Source organism: Periplaneta americana, chromosome 12, assembly GCF_040183065.1.
Source record: "Periplaneta americana isolate PAMFEO1 chromosome 12, P.americana_PAMFEO1_priV1, whole genome shotgun sequence".
Lineage (NCBI taxonomy): Eukaryota > Metazoa > Arthropoda > Insecta > Blattodea > Blattidae > Periplaneta > Periplaneta americana.
In genome coordinates this window covers 102743168-102768952 of record NC_091128.1, presented here as the reverse complement: position 1 = coordinate 102768952, position 25785 = coordinate 102743168, and the positions used below count along the sequence as shown (strand labels likewise).

Here is a 25785-nt window from a genome sequence, read left to right as displayed (position 1 = left end):
ATTATTATTATTATTATTATTATTATTATTATTATAAAGCATGATAGCTTACCTTAGAGCTTAGACCAAGACGCTACGGCACGGGAAAGTCTTAAATAATATAGCATAAAAATTGCATTAAATAATTTATTTCACTCTGTCACATGAGTCTTACATATTAGAACCAATTTCTTAAAAATCTAAACATCACAGTAACACCACAGTCTAGTATATACAGTCACGAAGCTCAATACGTAGTAAATATGCATCCATAGATAGTTGCTAACCACTAGGATCGCTAATATCGCCTCATTACAGACAATGCAAAATAGTACCGGCACAGTTTATTGTTTCTAGCACCCTCACAACTCAAGCTTCGTGATTGTATATACTAGACTGTGGTAACACCCAACCGAGAGCATAAAATTTCACGCAATAAACAGGGGTTCCGTGTATCCTCTGATGTTTTCTTCCGAACTTTTTCCCAACTATAAGACGAAAGTCAGATAATTCATGGCAAATCCTCGGTCTCAACTCGCTACAAATTCCATCGACAAGCTAGTAGTTGATACAGTATCCTTAAATAACCCACTAAAAGAACATTGTGCTCTTAATATGAACGTAGGGGAAGCAGACTAACAGCCTAGGTAATGTGTGCCTTTGAAGTGTATATTCAAGTGGTTTAGTCAATAGACAAGCGAATCAAGTCCAATCCCAATGGGGAGAAAGATGAATTTTTCACTTCTCTGCCGGGAATTTGATGCTGTCTTAAAAATATCAAATTATGAATGATCCTTTACGGACGATGTTTGTTGATCATTTAAAAAGCAACGCGCAATTGCGCATTTTTCAAAGGCTTATAATTTTCGAATGTAAACTCTTAGGTTCCTAAGCCCAGTACGTAACACACAAAAAACATAGCGGGTTTTTTTTAGTCCTGTCGTCACGCTAAACGTAGCATTCGAGTCGCCTTCATCAATTCCAGTATTCAGAGTTGGAAATTGGACTAATAAAACCAACTGAAGCAAGCGATGCAGATAAAAAGGGGTTTCGTTTGTATCTGTGAGAGAAAAGCAGAGATTGGACAGTTTTAAATCGACAGGTTAAACACAATTTTCACAGGGTACCCACTACTTTCGAGCTCAAGGAATGATGGAATACAAAAATCAAATGGATTTAACACTGTTAGGAGATTTAAATCACGTGGCAAAATAATCTTTGCTGTCGTACAACCCACCGTCCTTATGGATGTCAGTTGTGACATATCAGGCGATTCGGTTCAAAAACCGACCGGAAGATAATAAGCTTCAAAACGTTAACATTTTGAAATGCTGATGTACAGCTTCTCTCCTCGAGTGGTATAATCTCTTCTAGCATGTTATATGACGATAATACACAAAAATGTTCGCATAAAGTCTACGTTTAAGGATGACTAACAATAAAAATAGACTAGATTTACAGGATGTGGACGCCAATAAGATTTTAATAACATCCTTAATCAATGATTATTTTTTACCGCATTGAATTTTGAGAAAGCTGGTAGGCCTAACAGCCACCTGTGTACAACACGCACGCCAAAATGTGGAATTATCGTAACTTCACTTCCATAAAATAAATTATAATTGTGAGAGTGAATTTTCATGTTTAATTGTTCGCATCTATTATAAGTCCATTTTAAACTACAGAGCCTGTTCAAAGGCAATGGGATAATTTTTAAATACAGAAGGAAACAATTGAGATTTATTTTTAATTACCTTTAATATATTATTTGACGACGCTGTATCAGCTGCTAGTTGTACAGCGGTGATAGAATTGGTGATAGCTGTACGGTATTTGGCGTTAGGGTCCGGTGATTTTCTATGAGATTATCTGATATTAGTCTTACGTAAAAACCAAATCAACCAACCCAGGAAGGAATTCGAACCCATCCCGAGCATATCTTCGGGCCATACGTCATGTCCGCTATCCCTAGACCACACCGGTGCTAATGGTGAGAGATTATGACTATAAATTTATTATAGGCCTATATAGCTTCAGGAGTTGAGAATAATGAACCAAAGTCTGAAATTGTGTGAGGAATACTTCCAACAAAAAAAAAATAAGGAAAGATTTAATTAGTGAAAACAAAATAAACTTTGAAAGAAACGACAAATGTTTTCTTACCGTACGGGAGCGAAAACTGACAACTTTACAGAGCAAATGGGTGGAATTTTGAGTCTTCTAAAATGGGATTTTTAAGGTTAGTTTCAGACTTACAGATCAGATTGGAAGTAATGAAATAAGGCTGTCATTAATATTTGCAATTTAAATGAAAGAGTTGAAAAGCACGTACGAAAAAAAATATATGTACATATATGTATGTATGTATGTATACATACATGTACATAATTGCTTTTCAACTCTTTCATATATCTATAAACATACATATGAGCTGCTCGGGTGAAGAAGATGTTAAGTGACATTATAACCTAATTATATGTTATTCATGAAAATAATATTATGTCATATGCTCTTTTCAGTGCTATTTGTCTTGTGTACGCGAGATGATTTGTATTGAAGTCTCAAATGTTGGCAGTATATGTCAGTGCTACTTGAGCATGAGTTTTTCAAACATTAAGGTTGCTGTATTTCACAATGTAGTTTTAGTAGAATGGACAGCGAATCCATTTCGAAAAACAAAATAAATTACAGAACATTATGAAAAAAATAGGTTGGAAGGTCCAGAAGAATGTTAAAAGATAACCTGATGAAATAAATAACATTAATTTAAAATAGAGCAATTTTAAATATTCTAAAGCGTGTATAGATGATATTTTGTTCCAAAACAATCTGTAGTTTAAAATAGACTAAATATTAGATAAAGAAATAAATAATTATAATGCAGTTGTGATGGAAAAAACGAAAGGTTGTGGGATAGGTTTTCTCTAAATACTTCGATTTTATGTGTCACTATCATTCTACTATTGTTTTACTACTACCGTATTATAATCTCTTCTTCTTTGAGTAACTTTTACAGTTAAAAAAAGTGATGTCGAATAAATAATTAACATTACTATAACACTGAAGTCGTGCAGGTACTGGTGGAACAGACTGTAGAAGCCTGCATTACAAAAGAGCTTGACATGAGTGCCTTGGCTAACCGCACCGCAGCTGTAAGATTAAGGAAGAGATCGCAAATTCTTCTTAAATATGCCAACAAACGTAATGGAATTCTTTCCGCAGTTGGCGAGCTACGTTTAGCAATTTCATATGAGCATTCTAGTAAAAACTAAAACATGTGTTGTAATTTGGCCTGAAAAAACCTGTCCTATAGATTGCAAGACGCTTCAGTTTGCTACGTAAAAAGGTCAAAATATTCCGAGATTGGTGAATCTCTACACTCTCTCGATCCGATGGCTCCTTTTTGTTAACTGCTCCTTTATATTTTTAATCGAAACCTGCACACCTGACAGTTGCAACAATACAGAACGCGCGGAATGCAAGATCTCTGTTGGTGGCAGCTTCTCTTCTGGTATTGAAGACAGGGGGAAATTGTTACTTTAAATCTAGATTAGTTAAACTCATGATGCCGACAGCAGGACAACGAGATCTATTCTTCCTTCGCGCTGCTCTCACGAAGAGAGAAACTGCAATTCCTCTTTGTTATCCAGCATTCGAAATGGAGCCATTTCTCCTCAACACACCACCCATGCTGTTCCCAGTCTCTTTGCTCATACCGTCAGTGTCGTCTAAGGTCACTTCCTTAATTATCATGTGACTTCAACAGAGAGTGTTTCATTAAATGTTTTATACGAGTCTCAGTCAGGCTTGGTTTTCTCGGCGTTCACCCGTTTCCCCATGTTAGGCAACAACGTAAGTCCGTCCGATTTAAATTTCATTATCATTCCACAGCATTCTCCAATCTTCTAATACAACTGATGTGTTGTAGCTAGATTGTAGATATCAGTATAACGCATGCGTACCACTCACTTCCGAGAGTAGCATACCTACCCGAGAGTCCACACCTGTGGAGTAACGGTCAGCGCGTCTGGCCGCGAAACCAGGTGGCCCGGGTTCGATTCCCGGTCGGGGCAAGTTACCTGGTTGACGTTTTTTCCGGGGTTTTCCCTCAACCCAATACGAGCAAATGCTGGGTAACTTTCGGTGCTCGACCCCGGATTCATTTCACCGGCATTATCACCTTCATCTCATACAGACGCTAAATAACCGAAGATGTTGATAAAGCGTCGTAAAATAACCTACTAAAAAAAACCTACCCGAGAGCGCGCCTTATTGTACAATAAGATACGAAAATATGTTGATGTGCATCCATTTTGAAACGAGCAAATGCTGGGAAACTCTCGGTGCTGGACCCCGGACTCATTTCACCGGCATTATCACCTTCATTTCATTCAGACGCTAAATAACCTAGATGTTGATACAGCGTCGTAAAGTAACCCAATAAAATAAATAAATCCATTTTGAACATGTCATAGCAGATGTGTGACAATGGTTAATACTTAACGTTCCAGCTTGTTTAGTGATCCAGAACATCAGTATGGGACCATCATTGTCGCGGCACAAAATGATGCGGCGCCATGTCCTGTGTGAAATTTTCCGCAGCAAAGGCGGTGTGATTTCCTGAATACCTCCCTAACAGCTTGCTTCAAATCTTCAATTGTCTGGTATCGATGTTTCGAGACATGCTGCTTAATTATTCCTCAAACGCTACTTAGTTCAGGTCTGCTGTTCAGTGAACATACGAAAACAAACCAAAGATAGGCGGTTGAAAATGAGTGCTACAGTCGAAGAATTTGGTAGCGAGAACTTCATTAGGAAAGAATAAAATGTATTTCATCAGAACGAAGGAAAACTTTTTTATTTGAAGCAATCAAAATATTTACAGTCGTTGATTCTAATTTGTAGACATTAGTAAATCACGCATTCATGATGTGTTTTATTTTAAGTTTGTGCTGAAATTTATATTTTTTGATTTGTTAATTCCAAATTTTAATTAGATTCAAAGCACCTTATTTAGATGCGTCTTACTTATTGTCAAAATCAGGGGTAGATAAATTCCAGGCGCCGGGTAATCATGGCGACTAAAATATTACGTGACATCAGAATTGTTTATTGAGGTCAAAATTGTTTAAGTCTTCGATTTCTTTTATGTCACTACGACTGATACATAATGTTTAAAAAAGGGGTTGTAGGGAGAAATTCGAATGTGCTATCTAAATCAATATCGTTTTATTTGTTGAGCATTTCAAGATATTGTTCTACATAGCTTCAGAGCGTCTCTGAGAGCGTGTGTTTGCATTGCATAGGTATTTAGTATTGTTTAATATATTTTAGTAAATGTATCTAGCTCGAATAGTTTCCTCATTGCTTGTGTGGACGAAATGTGATGACTCCTGATTGTTATTATTATTATTATTATTATTATTATTATTATTATTATTATTATTATTATTATTATTATTATTATTAGTTTCGTTCGTTTATTCCTAGTGAATATTGTCTTTTATTGCATAATATAACCTGCCTTTAAATATATACTCCGCTATTGTGGTTATTAAATGCAAGTGGTATTTTGTATATGAATACTATTCCTGTTGTTCACCGACTTACACAGGTACACGAATAAACAGAAGTAGCCTACCAGTGCATGGGGGAAGAATCCTTGGTTCACTGCAGCGTGAAATGTTGATTTGCAACTTGCTCCCCATACGAAGCTTGCATGACCGATGTACACCTAACTTGTATTCAAAATAACCAAATGCAGAACTCGAGTTATCAGAAAGCAATACATACGTACACTGCTGTTACACAGTAGTGGTGGTAATAATAATAATAATAATAATAATAATAATAATAATAATAATAATAATAATAATAATAACCATCATCATAATCTTAAACTATTACAGCTCGTTATTTTGTCATTTCTTAAAATCATTCTATCTTCTGTGGTCTCTCGGGAGTAAATACGATTAATTTTGGCATCGAGAATCACCAGATTCCAGTTGTTCCGATGCCGGATTGAATCTTCTCAGTTTAAGTTACATCTCTTAGTTTCCCTCTAATGGCCAACTCTCTTGCACTGTGTCACAGATGTGTGACAGTGGCGCAATGTCCAACACACTAATGTGCAGAGGTGTACTCATTACGAGTGACTAAGTGGCCGGGATCCGACGGAATGAGCGCCGTCTTAAATCCCTAAGGGCCATATTCATAGACATTCTTAGCGCGGGCTTCCGGTGGATGATCAGCGAACTAACGTTTTTCGTATTCATAAACCAGTGTTAGCGATATGATATATGATATGAATCCTGTACAAGTAACCAGTCGATAGCCAGGGCTAGTTTAGCACGCTCGTAGCGCGGTTTAGCGAAATGTCTATGAATAGCACCCTTAGTGATTATTTACGCATAACATATTATTGTGAGAGGATCCAATTCGGCATCGGAACTGGAATCCGGTGTGGCTTAGTGTATAAAGCGTCAGCACGTAGAGCTGAAAACCCGGGTTCGAGTCCCCGTGCCGGAGAAAATTTTTCTCCGCTCCACCGATCCTTCATCATCCTTCTTCTTTTAGGCTTTGGCGATTATATCAATGAAATATTTTTAAAAAATCTTGTTTTAGGATGATCTTTAACTGCAGAGTGTCAGTGTTTGCAGTGGGATAAAAATATATAACTTCATTGGTAGCTTCAATAATTGTTTGCTTTCAAATATAAACTGTATTGAATAAATGAATGTGCAAAATATTATTTTCAGCTTATCGGTTCACTATGACTATCGACTGGAGGTCATTCTCCTTAGCAATGAAAAATATTAAACAGTGGAAAATTAGCAACTTTGATTTTTATGTAAGATTTATGGAAAATATAACAACATTTTTACAAATGCTATAAAAAGTCGATAAGAATTTGAGATTTTTAATTGCCTCAAAAATGCAAAAATAAATAAATAAATAAATAAATAAAAATTATCTATCAGGCAAAAAATTGGATAAAAGATGCAAAAGTGCAACATAAAAATTAAATATTTTGTTTTGTTATAACATAAAATTAATTTCTGTACTAGAGGGCATCGTTTTAAAGTTAAAAGAAAAATAATTAAATTTCATGAATAACCGCCCCCTATGATAACTTCAATGATAATTATAACACCACACCGATTTACGAGTATTTTAATTGACGGTTTTGCGTGACATAGTCGTTTTCGTGTTTGTATTCTCAAACATTCACTCGACAATATTCGTTTTGTTACGAAAATCAAATTAAACAATGAAGAACTCGGTAAGCACCTGTAAGTTACAATGCGCTCATTCTCCATGTTGAATGCCGCCGCGCGAATGATTAAGTTGGGTCAGAATTAAATGAGGGAACCACCGGAGTCGCTGTGTTATACGATTAATACTCTCTTTTTAACGTTTCATTAACTTTAATTATGTTGCGGAAGCAGAACACAACACGACGAGGGGAGGAGAGGGGAGGGGAGAGGGGAAGATCCAAAACTTGGAAACAAAACGTCTGCTCATTTCACTGGAGTCACGCTAAGAGGCCGGGCACAGCGCCTTTAATCTATTGCTGTACCAACACAAGGATGCCCTCGCGGCACCAGACCGTCAGACACCTGAGAAAATTCTACAATAGGAATGCGGGGTGCGAACCCAGGCAGATTCTGTGAGATTTATAGAATACAGAGCAGCTGTGGGGCAAGATTTCTGCAAGTACTTCCGAATTTCTCTTCCATTTTATTCTACTATTGATCCATTATCCTGCAGGACTTAGAGTGCAGTCTCTGTCTGAGTATCTTGGTTCCACATGCCACCTAATTTTGGAAATTATTCATTATCTGAAAAGAGTTGTAGTGAACGAAACGACTGTTCGCAGAATTTCTCCAAATACTGGTCTTTCTCTTTCATTTTCATTCAACTATTGTTCCATTATGTAATGAGGTTTGTGGTGAACAAAATTGTGGTCATCTTTTGAGTACTACCACAGTCTAGTATATACAGTCACGAAGCTTAAGTTTATGCGGTTACTAGAAACAATAGACTATGCAGGTACTATTTCGCATTGTCTGTAATGAGGCGATAGTAGCGATCCTAGTGGTTAGCAACTATCTATGGATGCATATTTACTACGTATTGAGCTTCGTGACTGTATATACTAGACTGTCGTTCTACTGTTTTCCCTCTCATTTTTATTCCACTTGCTTCATTATCCAATCAGATTTGTATTGAAAAAAATTATGGTCAGATTTCCTTTTAGTATTGCTGTTTTCCCTCTCATTTTATTTCACCATTGCTCTATTATCCAGTAAGATTTGTGGTGGACAGAATTGTTGTCGGTTTCATTTAGCACTACTGTTTCTTCCCTTACTTTCATTGCAATATTGCTACGTTATCCAATCAGATCTGTGGTGAAGAAAATTGTGATCAGGTTTTTTCGAGTACTGCTGTTTCTCCTCTCATTTTCATTCCATCATTGCTTCATTATTCAACGAGATTGGTTTTTTAGTAGTGCTGTTTACACTCTCATTGCTCCTTTATCCAATAAGATTTGTGATGAACAAAATTGTGCTCAGTTTTCGTTTAATACCCCTCATTTGCATTCCAACATTGCTTCGTTATCCAGTGAGATTTTTAGTTACAAAATTGTGGTCATCTCTTAAGAACTGCTCTTTCCCCCCTCTTATTTTCATTCCACCATTGCTCCATTATTCGAAGAGATTTGAAGTTAAAGAATTGTGATCATCTTTGGAGTACTGCTGTTTACCCTTCTCGTTTTTATTCCATCATTGCTCCGTTATGTAATGAGATGTTTATTGAACATAATTTGTGGTCGGATTTTCTTTAGGTACTGCTGTTTCCTCTCTCTTATTTTCATTCCACCATTACTCTATTATCCAAAGAGATTTTATGGTGATTTGTCTTTACTTGCTTTGTTAGAAACTTCACAGTTGGATCCTATGGACTTTGATGGTGCGGTGCACTGTTGATAAGGATTATTGTGAAATGAGTAAAAATGACTAAATGATGGGAGGGTAAACGGTGCCATCACTGAGAAACGTGTCTCAACTTACTGTTTATGGGTATGTTAGCCACACATTTTGGTTGGAAGTTAAAATGTCCATTTCAATACGCCCGCAAACAGAAATGTCCGCTAGCAAAATGTCCACTTACATAAATGTCCATAAAATTGAATGTGCACAAATGTAAAATATCTTATTCATGAAATCATAATTTTTAATGTATAAACACACAGAAATCTAGAATTTACAATGAATTTTTTGTTCAATATCCTTGACCTTCCTCTTCTGGCCGTCCATGCATTTTTAAGCGATAAGATATTGCACGAAGGTAGCGTTTTATATTATTCCTGTCTTTGTGTTCATTATACAGTATCTCCTGACGATTGCGTCTATCCGTTGTTGGTTTCTTTGGTATGTTTTATTAACTGGAGGCTTAGTATTTCTTTCTCCTAGTTACTGCTTCTGTACAAAAATTATTACGGATTTTTTCCAATTATGGACTTTTTTGTGAGAATTTTTAATGCGGACTTTTTTTATACTGGACATTTTTATACTGGATATTTTGTTGTGGACATTTTTTACTGGACTTTTTCTCTTGGACATTTTGCTCTGAACATTTTTGTTTGTGGCCATTTTTCCTCTGGTCATTTTGAAGTGGATAATTTAACCTAGAAGCCAAATTTTTGTTGGAATCACCAGGATTTGAACTCAGATCTCCAGCATAGAAAATCGACGCACTAGTCCTTCAGCTATCACTACTTCTTGTTGTTGCTGTTAACATTTCTGTTTGTGGCCATTTTTCCTCTGGTCATTTTGAAGTGGATAATTTAACCTGGAAGCCAAATTTTTGTTGGACTCTCCAGGATTTGAACTCGGATCTCCAGCATAGAAAATCGACGGACTAGTCCTTCAGCTATCACTACTTCGTGTTGTTGCTTCTAAGATATACATTCACTCGAAAGTCACTCTGATAATTTGAGGGTCTTCTCAACAGACAGAAAATTTTATTTTAGATTATATGCCTATTCTTAGCATTCCGAGCGGTCTGTAAATCTGAAACACCTATTACAGCTCTAAATAGCAAGTTGAAACTGGCGAACGTATGCTATTGCCATACCAACATCGGAAACAAAGGGGACTTGTGTAAAATCTCGACTCTGTTACCCAGATGTTCTGTTTTTTCCTCTCTTCTAAGTGTGGGGCGTCTATGCAATGCTGCTGTCACGAAATAATTAGGCAGATTCCTGCTGCTACGGGTTTCTTTGGTCTTCGCCGCTTCGACAGCAACTGGCAACGGAGACGAAATTGTTCCCTCTCTCTACTAACACACATACGAGCATCAGACGTGATTGAATAATTCATTACAATTTTAGGATACGTCACGTATCAGTGTTCTCTACTTATTTCAAAATATTTTAGGAAGTTATACGCTATCTGTCAATTTCTCTAGGGGTTTTTTGCTATCATAATCAATCATGAATTAAAGGCTTCAGTAAGCTTGGTTGAAACCACGTCTGTGGCTCAGCTCTTGTGAGGTAGTCTCCCATCCAGGCGGTCCTGCTTCCATACCCGACCTTGTCGTGGTAGAAATTTTGGTGGACAAAGCAGACATTGCAGGACATTTTTACAGCGTATTCCGTTTCCTTTTATCATTACACCAACACTCTCCATCTCCTCTTCATCTATAATCTGTAATAGTTAAAAAGAGATAGAGAATTCATCAATATTCTATTTAATTGCGTGAGAAGTTTATGCCGTTCGTGATTGTTTTAGTGAGATTGATTAAGATTATTGGGATTATAAGGATGTTTGGGATTTGAAATAAAAACTTGATATTTTCTCTTAATTTGTGCCTACATACTGCATTTAAATTTAACAAGGCTGGGTGTTCTCGACAATTACTTCATAATCACTTTCTCATTCTATGAGGCCTAATCTCGAGATAACAACACAATTGATAGCCGAAACGATCAATATGACGTCAATGATTTGTTTGAAATTGTAATGAATTTGTAATTAAATTCGGTTCATTTAGAAATTAATATCACAGTTAAGTAGGCCTACTTCAGAATTATACTGTATTAAATTAACTATTTCTGTATTTATAGGCCTATTGCCCGTATTTTTTCACTCATTTGTGTACGAATAAATGTTTTATTAAACTAAGATTTCTAACGTTTCAAGTGAATCTTTTCCAAGTCTGATACCGAAATCATGTAACCTACAGGGTGTATCTATATATGTGTCCATAATTTTGGGGGCGTATTCCTGATACCAAACCATAACAAAAAGTTAATATGAACATGGGTCCGCAAACCCTTCGTTAGGGAGTTATGAAAGGAATTTCTTGTAGTGACTCCCGATTATGTAATTCACCTCAAACTTGCATTTTTCCCCACTTTCTTCATTACAGTTGGTCATGACATTTGTTTTGTTTTGTCTGATTGCCTTTTGTTCTATGTTGTGTTATTCACAGTAACATTCATCACATCACAAGATGTATTCAATGAGAGAAATGACGGATATGCACTACACTTATGGCCTAGCAGATGGGAATACGGTAGCAGCACGTCATTTGATCAAATCCGTAACAGCCCAGGACATTTGTACAGAGTATAGCAAAGCTTGGAAGGCAGGCTCAGGGCATGCATCGAAGCAGGAGGAGGTCACTTTGAGCAATTTTGTGTTGTTAAATGTAACACATGTACCATGCATTACCAATAAACTCATAGCTCCCTAACGAAGATTTTGCGGACCCATGTTCATATGAACTTTTTGTTAGGGTTTGGTGTCATGAATACACCCCCACATTTATGGACACATATGTAAATACACCCTATATCTACGACAATTATTTTAAACTTACGGTAAGATCAATCGCTGTCGGACAAAGGAGTTATTCCTTCCAGGATGCAGAAGCCATACTACAGACCACGTGCTTACGTGAACAACTACAAGCTCAAGTGACGCCAGCTTGTTACAAGAACAGACTACCTCGGTAATACTTTTGGTATTCATCCGCGTTCATAGTAAATAACAAACTGTAAAAGTAGCTTTTCTTTTAAATAGCGTTTTACACATAAATGAAGTTATATGTTTCATCGTATTTAACAATTAGAATTCAATCTTTTATTTTCAAATAATGCAAGGTTATGGTTTCCAAATACGGAACTATATTTTCCTGCGTCGTGTGAGTGTTTCGACTGTGAGTCAATCATGGGTATGACAGCCAAGTACTTGTGTTTATACTGTTTTCGCTGTAAGAAAAATCCTAATGTAAACACAAGCACGTTGCTGTCATACCCATGATTGGCTCTCAGTCGAAACACTCACACGACGCAGGAAAATATAGTGCGTATTTTGAAACTATCAACTTATATTATTTTAAAATAAAAAAATTGAATTCTAGTTGTTAAATACAATGAAACATATAACTTCACTCATATGTAAAACGTGAAAAAAAAGCTACTTTTATATTTTGTTATGTACTATGAACGTGGATGAATACCAACAGTAATACCGAGGTAGTCTGTTCTTGTAACAAGCTGGCGTCACTTGAGCTCGTAGTTGTTCACGTAAGCACGTGGTACTGAAGTATGGCTTCTGCATCCTCGGTGTGTCTGGTTATTAAACATAAGAGTAGAAACCCTCTAAAAAGCGGAGAAAAACAAATAGTCTTAAAGGTATACAATAAGTTATGTGAGTTTTAATCACAGTAATTATAAAGTAAATGTTTCCTAAGCAAATGAATGCATAGTAGTGAGGTTAGGCCTACTTGATGAGTAATGTACAACAGTAGGCGGGAACATGTACTGAGAATCTATGGCGCTAGACAGCGGCCAATGAAGTCTCACTTCAGTCACGTGCTATTGTTTATATTAGTATTTTTCTTACAGCGAAAACAGTTGCAGTTTGTGCGTATGTTCTGACTTAGCATTCCTGTTAGAATATCTTCCTGAGTCCTGAGACATTTGTTGTTTTATTATTAAAGTTCAGTATAATTCTAGACTTAAAAAAAGTCACTGAAATGCGGAAAAATGCTGAAAAAATTCTGCAGGTTACAGTTATACTCCGGTAATTGCACATACATATTAAACTCTGAGGACTCAGGAGGATATAATATTCAAACTGAGATGTGTTCAGCGCACACTGTGATTTTGTTGCAGGTACTACGAAACGGGTAGCTTCAAGGCAGGAGTCATCGGCGGAAGTAAACCCAAAGTGGCGACGCCTCTCGTAGTGGACGCCATCGCCAACTACAAGCGCGAGAACCCCACCATGTTCGCTTGGGAGATCAGGGACAGACTCCTGGCGGAAGGAATCTGCTCGCAAGACAACGTGCCCAGCGTGTCCTCCATCAACCGGTGAGTGCATTCGCAACTTCAGCCATATATTTGTTTCTATTTAATTATTTGTATTTAATTGTTTCCTATCTCTTTCTTCCTTTTTATTCTTCCTGCTCACTATTTCCCTTCTTTTTTCTCCTTCTCCTTCGTTTCTTCTTCTTCTTCTTCTTCTTCTTCTTCTTCTTCTTCTTCTTCAAGAAGTAGATTATTACCTGCTGCGACTCCAAATTGGTCTATCTATTTTTTGTAATATAGAGCCATAGTCCATCACTGCGGAGTAACGATTAGCACGTCTGATCGTGAAACGAGCGGGCCAGAGTTCAAATCCTCATTGGGACAAATCACCTGGTTGGGTTTTATCGAGGGTTTTCCCTCAACCAATTGAAGCAGAGTTGCTGGGTAACTTTCGGCGCAGGACCTCGGACTCATTTCGTCATCATTAATTCACAGATCATCATTATCATCCATACAATAGCCCGGGTTAAGTCCACGATACGGCATGATGTACTTGTACAGGAGCACGACCGTTCGGCTACAAGTAGGTATCATTCACAGAAAAGGAGTGTTAAGCACCGCAATAAACCTCAGGGTACAAAGTAGGCCTAAGCCTTCGAGTCCTTCCTCCGTAAAAGAAAAAAATACACCCACTATTTTACCTAGTCTATGATCACCATTTTTTATTTTTTAAATCTCATCTCTGTAGTTAGTAACCAACTTTTTCTCATTTATTTGTTACCCAACATTCACTCCCACATAGACAAATTGGTGTACAAATAGAATTTCATCACAGTTCCTTTGTTTGCTTTATTTTTAAGATCAGGCATATTTTATTGTGCTACATAGGCCCATATTATTGAAACGTTTAATTTTATATTGAATATATATATATATATATATATATATATATATATATATATATATATCCATAGTAGGATATCTTGCCGCCGAGAAAATTCAGGTTGCTGATTTGTTCAACTATTTTTTCATCTATAGTACATTCAGAACAAGGCACTTGAAACTGCCACCTTAAATTTCTCTTATTACTGATATTAACGAGTATTTTTGCTAGATTTAAAGGCAGATAATGCTCACAAATCTAGCGTACGGAGAATGAAAATCAATAAAAAATAGTATTTTCAGCACAAGGTTATATTTTTTTAATGGAACAATAGCCATAAGTGTAGCAGAAATTAAACTAAATAACATTAAAATAATAATGGTGTTTGCCGCATGTTTCTGATGGAAATAGTTAACGAAATATCGCTATTAAACTTTTATTCTTCAGATGGAATGGCTGTACGATTACAAGAAATGCAATAACAGAATGTGACGATGTTATTTTGTTTACCCTACTGCAATAACAATAACAGCAGGAAGTAATGATGTTCTTACGTTGTTATTTCTTTAATTCAGATGTCAATATTAACACCTGTACGTTGCATTAAAAGTACATTAATACTAACATAGGAATTAATTAAGGATCTTTAGCTGATTTCCAGTCTTTTTTTCTTTCAAATTAATCATTCAAAACTGTTTTAATCTATTAGCATGTCTAGGAAATGCGACAAGCCCACAAATGTTTGTAATAGTGACCATAAATAACAACATCGGAACATCACTACCACTTTATATTGTTATTGTTATTCAGTAAACAAAATAACATCACCACTTTCTGTTATTGTTTTTTTTTTTTGTAGCATACAGGCATTTCATCTGAAAGATTAAATCTTAATAGTTCGTTAGCTATTTGCTTTAAAAACGTGAGATAAACACCATTATTATTTTAATATTATTTAGTTCAGTTAATGCTACAGTTATGGTAATTGTTCAATTGAAATAAAAACTTTTGTGCTGAAAATAGTCTTTTTCTGATTAATATCCATTTTCTATAGACTAGACCAGTGAGCTCTTATGTGCCCTTAAATCTAATGAAAAAACTCGTTGATAGCTATCACTAGTACAACTCATGCATTATGTCCAGACACTCCCCCACTCTTCCTACAGAGCTGCGCACGAGATCGGATGAGTCTACTTACGAATTATAGGGGAATGGGTTAACCTTTGCCTTGAACTCGATAGACACACGCCCGACCTTCCCTTCTACTCCTACCCCCTCCAACGAAAATGTTGTTCCCCTACTGCGCATCGCGAGTGTGTTGACAAAATGCATGAGCTGTACTATCCTGTAGGAGATACTTAAGGTGGTAGTTTTAAGTGCCTCATATTGTATTTTACTTCTCATTGGTACCTATATTGTCATTAAAAGTCATTGCTTTAATTGTAACTTGTATAATGTTATAGAAATACTGTATTCTTTCAATATTTCATTTTATTTTATTCATAGGTAGTACCATACTCATTATTGGCGATTACGTGAGTGACAAGATTAAGTTCCTTCCTATCCTTATTCCTTTATTCTGCTTTCAAATCTTATGATAACATTTTCTTTTTACTTACCTTCTCCTCTTCTCATTTTCCTCGTTTCTTTCTTACTTACCTTGCTTTCTGTAGTATATTTTACTTTCTTCGTTTGTTTGTTTTTTCTTCATTTCTTTATTTTATTCCCTTCGTCTTACTTTCGCTTCTTTCTTTTCTTAACTCAGTTTACTGTTTTATTTATTTATTTAGTACTTAATACTTCATTCAATCATAGTTTTCTGTCCAAGGTCAGGTCTTTCACTGCAGGCCCAACATTTTTTAATATTTCCTATTTTTCTCCTTCCTCAGTTATGTAGAAATAATTTTTCTGTGAATTTCTACATTTAAATCATAAGCTTCTGAATATCTTTATATAGGGACATCATTTTATTTTACTAACATTTTTAATATTAACCTGGCTATACCTTCGGATAAACGATTGAGAACCGGAAATACCGTTTGCTAACCCCTTTTCACGACTGGAGTTCGATGATACTGGCGTAAAATACAAACAAAACACTTTACTAGGTATAGGAGGGAAGAAAAGTAGTTAATCCATTTACGTAAAGTAGGAAATATCGCGATTTTGAGTTCGATAATTTTCATTAGGTTTTTCTTTAATCAAAATACAATACTATAGCCTATTAACAATAAGTGTTTTTACTTACGAACTGAGCTATCCATTCGGACGTATTCATTATGCATTGTATATTATACTGTCTACAGCACATTAGCATACATTATAGAGAATGAAGTTAAATTGAAAAATAAATCATAATATGGATATTTAAACACAATTCAGTTCTTTTGTGCATATCATCGTACTATAGACTATTGTACCTAATTCCAATTACCACTTTTATCCTTCGTACTAATTACTCATGTTGAAATAATTCTGTACCTGCTCTATAAAAAATTATCTGAGGCTACGTACTTAAATTCGGTCTTCACTTCTGCCCGATCCAAAAAGATAAAATTACTCAGACATGCTATCTACGTCCGTCCAAATGGTTTTGTTGCAGGGTCATAGAAAGGGGGAAAATCACGTGACAGTTAATTAATTAACGAGGCCCTTTCATTTAAGTTATTTTAAACAGTTGTGTAATATTACGTAGACGTCCAATTCCTAACAGAAATTAATGTTTTCAGAAAAGAGCTAAGACAGCCCAACCACTAGCCTTTACAGAGGGAAGCAGAAGCGGGTGGGGGAACCGGGATGCGACGTAGGCAAACGGACGACAGTACCTGTGCGAAAATGATTCAATATTGAAAGTTCTTTCGTCACAGGAAAACGCGAACATATTTCTGGAACGTACGATACTCACTATTTCAGTGTGTTTGACTGTATGCGCTTGGTTCTGTGTGGAGAACGGTTGGAAGTTTACTAGTAGAGGGGGTGGGAGTGAAGTACATAAAAAACTCAGGTACAATAAAAATTGAAGTAAACATAAAATAATGTCCCTGTATAACCAACATTTCCTGTTTGCCATACATGAGACATAGTGGCACTACCCAATTTCTAAAATTTGTTTGACGAGTTCAAATTAATTTCGCACTTTATTTTATCTAACTCTATTATTATAAATAAGAACATAACGAAATTCATCGACTACATCATATAACTTATTAAACCTTCACTATGTTTCATTTGTTTTCTTACCTCCTCGATGAACTTAGATCTATCATCTCGAGCTTTTATGTTCTCACTTTCCAGTTGGTACAGCATTGTGCTCGAGTCCAAGACATTGCCCTTGCTGGAATCGATAGCAGACAGGCACACACTTTCCAAAAAGTTCATTCTCTGCGCCGGCTGGTTCGGAACGCAGCGTTCGGAGTCGCAAGTTTAAGCGTGAGAATGTAAATCGTATGTTTTAACAACATAATTAAATGAAGAAGGATGAAGGATGGGTGGAGCAGAGAAAAGTTCTCTCCGGTACCGGGACTCGAACCCGGGTTTTCAGGTCTACGTGCTGACGCTTTATCCACTAAGCCACACCGGATTCCAGTTCCGATGACGGATTGAATCCTCTCAGTTTACGTTCCAACTCTTGGTTTCCCTTCAGTGGCCAACCATCATGCACTGTGTCACAGATGTGTGACAGTGGCACAATGTCCAACACATTATGTGCAGAGGTGCACTCATTACGAGTGACTAAGTGGCCGGGATCCGTCGGAATGAGCGCCGTCTTAAATCACTACGTGATTATTTACGCATATCGTATTATTGTTAAACCTCATTACACAATTTTGACTTGCACTACTTCTGCTCTGAACGGCTCATTTGTTGTCAAGTCTCAGTGCTGTTATGCGTGCCATTGGATTCGAAGCTTACTGGTCGAAAGTCGGTAAATCACAATGAATTTTAAACGATGACGGATGTATTTAGCCTCTCTCCTTAACTCCAATATTTGCCATAATGTTTTTTTTTTTTTTTTTTATTATTTAATTCTTGTATTACAGGTAAGGAATTAAAACTTGGAGTCACCCTGAGTGGCGCAGTTGATATAGCTCTGGCCTTCTGTGCCCCAGGTTGTGGGTTCGGTCCCGGCCCAGGTCGATGGCATTTAAGTGTGCTTAAATGCGACAGGCTTATGTCACTAGATTTAGTGGCATGTAAAGGAACTCCTGCGGGACAAAATTCCGGCACACTAGCGACGCTGATATAACCTCTGCAGTTGCGAGCGTCGTTAAATAAACCCTAATTTAATTTAATTTTTAATTTAAAATTTGGAGCGCGTCTTGATGGGAGTCCACTTACATGTAGGCAACAATTTTGCACGACTGTCCACAAGTAGCATATATACAGGGGCGCTTGTTTACTGCACTTGCTCAGTATGTTGTAAGCAAAACAATAAGGGAACTCCAAATTTAATTTCCGTATCTGTACATTCTGCCTACCTAACTCTCATGACTCTACGTGGCATGAATGTTTGAGCGTAGTAAGTGGAAAGTACTATGTTGTCTTATGTACTGTAAATCGAAGCGCATTTTGCTCTGACTGCACATTAACGAAAGCTTCACAATATATCTATCTTTTTAGGCGGTTATTTAACAACTCTGTATCAACTACTAGATAATTAAGCGTCGATGTAATACATGATAGCGAGATAGTATTTGGAGAGATGAAGCCGAGGATTCGACATAAATAACCTTACGGTTGAGAAAATCTCGGAAAATAAATCGATATGTGCATAGACTTACTATATTGCCCATCTTTGTGTAGAACTACGTAAGGGTGTTGAGGACAAGAAGACGACAAAGAGAACAAGGGGAAGGCATAGAGAATGGAAGGAGTAAAAGGGATATGCTATGAGGACAAGGAGAGTACAAGGAGTATAAGGGGCATAGAAAGAGAATAAGGGGAATACATGGAGTACAGGGGGAATACGAGGAGTATAAGGGGAAAACAATAAGAACAAGGGGCATACAAAAGGATCGAGGGGACGACAAGGAGAACAAGTGGACGACAACGAGAACAAGGTGAAGATAAGGAGGATAATGGAAATACGAGAAGAACAATTGGAAGGCAAGGAACACAAGGGAAAGAAAGTGAGAAGGAGAATATAAGAACAAGGGGAATACAAAGAGGATAAGGGGAGGATAAGGAGGACAAGAGGAATGAATTGAGAACACGGGGAACACAATAACAGAGACGACGAGGAGAACAAAGGGGAATATAAGGAACATGAGGGGAATACAAGAAAACGAAAGGAAAGAAGAAGAAAACGAGGAGAGAATTACATTCTTTTGGGACAATCAATTTTCAAGTTATCTCGCATGCCTTTGTGAGAAGAAAGACCTAGTTGTACGTCAAGAAACCCAACCAAATAATCTGCCCAAGCGGAAATTGAGCTTGCGTTCGAGAGCAGTTCCGGATCAGCAGGCAATCGCGCCTGCCGCCTGAGCTACGCCTCTGAGTTGTCGGTCAGAGGATGAAAAAGTCAAAGCATGAACCTAGCTCGTTTCCTGCTAGGGATGTGAAAAGCTTTAGAAGAAGAAGGGAGAAAGTTGTTGGTCCGGAATGCTAATATGTACGTATTTCGAGTGATTCTTTTTTCCATTAGCCCTGGATTACTTGTTTGGATAGTGGAGCTGGAATTGAATGCGATCTGTGTCCCCTGCTGCCGACTCCCAAGACACCAGTCCATTAAGATACATCAGCGGGCAAATCTGCACATGCGGGAGTCGTAATGCGAATGATTAAGTTTATTAAATGCAGTGAGTGGACTGAGCTGCCGGGGCGCGATCGCAGATGTCGCAGAGACCGAGGTGTCGGGGAAAGGGGGGGGGGGGAGTCTCCCATTGTCCCTTGTGAACATTTGTACAGAGCGGACTGGGCCCTGGGGAGGGACTGCACTGCAAGGGTAGGCTAAATTGTCTACTCCTTCATGTTTGATTAACACGTTAAGCTTTGCTCATTTGAAAATCTGAAGCAACTCATCATGACCTACAAACAAAAGTTCATTATTGTCGTGCCTGAATGTGCAGTTTTCATTTGTGATATTAATTTAAGGGGAGTCTGTACTGCCATCCCAGCAATGTAAAGCAGAGTAATAAAAGATAAAGACCGTAATTTTAGCCTGTTACATACAATAATACTTGAAGAATAACCCCTAAAAATTTAAAATGTGTATCTTATGTAAGTCCTGAGAAAAGTGCACCTAAATTAGATGAAATTTACATTACTGGGATAGGCAGTACAGACTCCCTTTAAGTTATGTAGGTTCGATGTAGCTGACTTATCATTAAACTTTGGATTTCTGGACACTAAATTGAGCGCTTTAAGTAGCGTAGGGCATAATGAATGTTTTGATATTCATTTTATTGTTCAGAGAAGTTACAGTTCATAATTTTTGTTTTCAATTATGTAGGTCTACATTGACAAACCACTATCAAATAACTTATCATTAAGGGGTTAGGTACAGCTTACAACAATAAAATTTTGGAAATATTCAACATTTTATTCCTCCATTACTGTATCTTGTACAAAAATGAAAATTAGTATGTGTAAAACACTGTCCTTCTGCTATAGCCTATGGAAAAAAAAGTATTTTTACGATTTAAAAACTTATTTACATTTTCTTTTTTCAAAATTTAGTTCACTGTGCAGTGATGAAGCGTTTCCCACATAACTCAAAAAATTTTCAAATTCTGTGATGAAATTTTTTGTGTATATTTATGCATGTAGTATCTACAATATGATACAAGATCATTTCTCTACCTTTGATAGATTGTCTGATGAAAAATAAATTCATTTTAGAAAAATGGTCAAACATCAATATTTTCTATTACACAAAATAAAACAAAAATATTAACTTATTTATTGAGGAATGTAGCTGAAAGAGTATGATATTGTAAACACGAGTTTCAGCAATAAAATAAAAGAGAGAGAACATGAAAAAGTTCACAAATTTTTTAGTTATGAGGGAAACGCTTAATCACTGCACAGTGGACTGACAACATTTTGAATTTTGAAAAAAATATATATATAAATAATTTTTTTAATCGTAAATATATTTTTCTCATATAGCAGGAGGACAGTGTTTTATACATACCAATTTTCAATATTGTACAAGATACAGTAATGAAGGAAAAAAAATGTCGAATATTTCCAAAAATGTTACTGCTGTAAGCTATACCTAACCCCTTAACTTACAAGATTTAAACGATAAACGTTTTTGCCTTTATATTATTAGGCATCATCAGGTCACTATAATATGCTGCATGCTAAAAGTAAAAAAATTAGGTAAATCACTAAATTTAAAATTACATAAATGTGATGTTTTTAGCAGTTACTTTGTACATTAGAATCGGTCATTATTAAAAGGCACCAACTCAGTTTTGACGACATGAATATTTTGATGGATTTCATAATTTTTCTGCATTTAATAGACTCTTATAGTCTGTGAATGATGATTAAATACAACACAAATACAGAATGATTCAAAACCTCTGCGACAAACTCTGATGGGTGATAGAATTAACATTAAGGAACCCTTTTTGTTAAACAACCTATGTCTTTTGACGCATCGTTTCGAAGTTACCGTTGAAAATGCTTTTGCGCGGGCGTATGCCAATGTATGCGAATGTGTGCACCCCTGTTTGTTTGTTGAGATGTTTGTAAGAGACGAGAAGTGTTGTTTGTTTACGTTTAATGTCCAATATCTCTTTCTTTCAGTTCAGTCTAATCATCAAATTTGAGAATGAATGTCTACACTTTTCCCTAGTAATGTGTTATGGGGAGACTCGCGGAAACGGAAGAAGAGCTCTCCACATGTACCAACGACAGTTTCAAAACTGAAATCACCCTCACCACACAATGTTTGCTCGACTTTATCAGCGCCTTCGAAACGATGGGTCTCATCGTCCCCGACGCATTGGTGGAAGACAGAGTAGACATGCATTCTAAATTGATGATTACACTGAACTGAAAGGAAAAGGTATTGAACATTAAACGTAAACAAACAGCAACGATCCTTCTCGTCTCTTACAAACATCTCAACAAACAAACAGGGGTGCACACATTCGCATACATTGACGTACGCCCGCGCAAAAACATTTTCAACGGTAACTTGGAAACGATGCGTAAAAAGACATAGGTTGTTTAACAAAAAGGGTTCCTTATTGTTAGATCTATCACTCCTCAGACTTTGTTGCAGAGGTTTTGAATCACCCTATATAACTTAATTGGAGTGACAGGAGGTAAAGATCCGCAAAACAAGGGGCAAAGATTGCAAATCAAATCAACACTATACTTACTATATAAACTTGTATAATTGCTTTAAGTATGGAAAATAAATATTCACAGATAACAAAATACGAATGTCAGCATGGGAATTAATGCAAAACATACTGCATAAACTGGTAGAACTACATGGGACATGTGAAAAAGTATTTGTAATTAACTTTAAAGAATGTCATAATGTAAATCAACACGAAACATGCTGCGGAACTTGTAAAATTACTTGATACAAATTGTATTGTTTCGGACAACGTACTGGTATGCAAACTTACGAGTGTTTCAAGCGTCTTGCCATAAAATCACAAATCTAAATTTCTGCAGTACTCTGTGAATTCATTTTCTTATCTGCCATTAAATGTACGCCTGAAACTAAACGAAGAAACACCAAATTCTTTTTGAAACCTTTCCTTAAGGTGGATTCTTCTACATTTGACATTTTGGCCGATTTTCTTTTTCATATACCCTCATCGGAAAGTTTTTTTACTCGTTCCATAACATAATCGTATATTAATGGCTTAGAATCCGTTTTTCTGTAGTAATTTATGCAAAATATTTTAGCGTTTATAGTAATTGATCAAAAACAGATCTACTAGTTAGAGTACTGTTTCATTATAGCAATACACTAAATATTACAATATGGCCTCTGGGCTAAAGTTTCTTATTCGGATCTTTGCCCCATTTATCATGCGGATCTTTATCCCACACGGCAGGCTAAAGGACTCAAAGAAGTGCTGCCATTTAGGAAAGAAAATGTGAGACCACGAAACGCATGATGTTCGTCACAGACAATGAAATAAAACACGAACAAAGAAATGTAGTTGTTTTTAATATTTCAACCTCTATTAGTCTAATATACAAGTCCAGTATTAGGCCTATATTAGAAGGGTGAAAAATTGAAAATATCTCATTATTTACTGTATATTAGACGGAGGAACAATAACTTTGTAAAAACGCAGCTTCTAAGATGGCAGTCGTTACGTCAACAGTGCAGTCACTTGGGGATTCAGGGAAACAAAATATTTAGAATAGGATCTTTATCCCAAGCGGATCTTTATCCCCATTTACTCTATTAAGCGAGTAGAACAGTTATCTTCGATTATTTGAGTACTGAGCAATATGACTTAGTGCCTTTTACTAATGACCGGTTCAATTTATTAATTTGCTTACACATCAAAGTACCGACTGTGAATGTAATGGATTTTGGCATTTATATCCCTATTCATTTGTAATTTATTTACTTGTATTTTGTATTCATTTATTTTGCCAATAATTGTAACATAAAATATAATATAAACAGATAAAACTTTAGCTCACCCCGAAAGAGTAGAACTGGTGCTCAAGGGCGAATTCCTGAATTTAAATTAAGAAGTATATAATAAAATTTGTCTTAGGTTTACTACACAATAAGAAAATATAAATCTAAATTTACACTTTTTTCATTATTTATAAAATCCATACATAACTTTTTAAATTCAATACTAGAACTATTAGAATGTGTTGCATTTTCGTTCAAACAATCTTAAAGAATTCATATCTTTTGTTTCATAACTATGAGAATACAATTTAAAATTATTTCGATTTTTATGTATGGATTTTATTAATACAATATAATAAATTTGTCTTATTTTAAGAACATTAAAAATGTAAGAACAATTTTTGAGATGGAAAATCAATCATGTACTTTGATGTGCAACTAAATGAATAGGAAAATAAATAATGTACTTTGATGTGCAACTAAATGAATAGGAAAATCAATAATGTACCTTGATGTGCAACTAAATGAATAGGAAAATCAATAATGCACTTTGATGTGCAACCAAATGAATAGGAAAATCAATAATGTACTTTGATGTGCAACTAAATGAATAGGTAGACCTAAAGGTAAAGGTACTCCTTTGGGCTATGGAGAGGGCTCGGTATTAGAATGAACTGGTGTGATCGGCATCATGCTCCGTCTGGCTTTTACCCCCAGGCCCGGTACTCGATTTGATAGGAGGCTGACTGACCGTTCTGGAAGTTTGGTCACGAGAAAAATCCCATGACCACCAGCTTTGAGATTGGAGCCGCAACGGACTAATGGTCCAGACCTTGATGATGATGATGATGATGATGATGATGATGATGATGATGATGATGATGATGATGATGATGATGATGATGATGAGGATGATGAATTGTAACTACGACATAAATTGTTGTTGTTAGTAATTGTGAGTGGTTTGGTTGTCTTAAATGGATCACACAATCGCACATCCCTAATTGGAGTCCCTCTTTATATTAGCCTAACGCAACGTTTTAAAAGAATGAATTTAAAATCTCACAAGGAGTAGGCTATGCTACGACAACCCTCATGTGCATTAGGCTACGTTAATGGGCTAGTATTATCTCCCTCTGTTATGGGCCGATCAGCAGACCCCGAACCAGAGCACCCGAATTGGTAGCAAATATGCGTTCCACTGAACACAAGCTTAGTGCTTAATATTATGGAGGTCTCCGATTCAATTCCCATCTGGGCAACCGATTATACGGATCGGAGCTTCTCTTGGCCTCTGGCAAGTAATGGAGCATACTGATGTCTGTCTTCCAATCCCATTCCACGTCACAATTGCATTTGTCCGACATTAAACAGTTAAAGTTAGATTATCTTATTAAAGAGAGATTTAATGCAGTTAAGACGAGCGTAGGCTCTAAGTTTGTAGCGTTTTTAATTTCTGAGGCAATAGAGCCTTTGTAAAAAATTTGTTTTGAATTTGTCATTTGCCATTTTAATGCCATAGTATTGTGTTATATCTTGAATTTTTTGTTTTTTGTTTTTTTTTTTTTTAATTTTAAGAAAATTTGTGTTAATGATGGGCTACGCTATATAAAATTGAGTGTCAGATAGCAAAAACTAACATTTCCGACCTTTTGGCCACTCGAGCGCAATTACGAAGACCGTAAAAAATAAGTTTCCCTGGGGCAGTTTACAGAAAGAGAACAGAATTTCATGGAAAGTTTTATTGGAACAGATATAGCAATTGTTGAGTTATTTTTCAACATATTCGCCACCAGAATTGAGACATTTGTCATTCAGTGGGATCATTTTTTTGTATCCTTGTGTCGTAGATGTCTGCCGTCTGGAATCGGAACCAATGTGTCGGCACATGTCTTTGATATGAGCTTTTTCTGCGCGCTTCCAGGATTTCACAGGTTTCCAAATGTGAGACGGCTATACTGACATATTCGTATGTGGTTTCTAAATGGAATGATATCCCTATAGCCTATCAACAGTCCATGA

The 25785-nt window shown here is 36.4% G+C and overlaps 1 protein-coding gene across 13 annotated transcripts in view; it reads left to right on the top strand.

Annotated features, from left to right (window-relative positions):
* The window catches only part of sv (paired box protein shaven), a 1022136-nt gene that overhangs the window by 853089 nt on the left and 143262 nt on the right, over nt 1-25785 (top strand). For 12 of the 13 annotated variants that reach the window (XR_011335301.1, XM_069841828.1, XM_069841829.1 and 9 more), the window contains one exon: nt 13169-13366. Coding sequence is in view for 12 of the 13 variants with exons in the window: in XM_069841828.1 (XP_069697929.1) it covers nt 13169-13366 (198 nt within the window). In the remaining variant the exon portion in view is untranslated. The remainder of the gene's footprint in view (nt 1-13168; nt 13367-25785) is intronic. The other variant, XM_069841825.1, reaches the window with a different exon arrangement.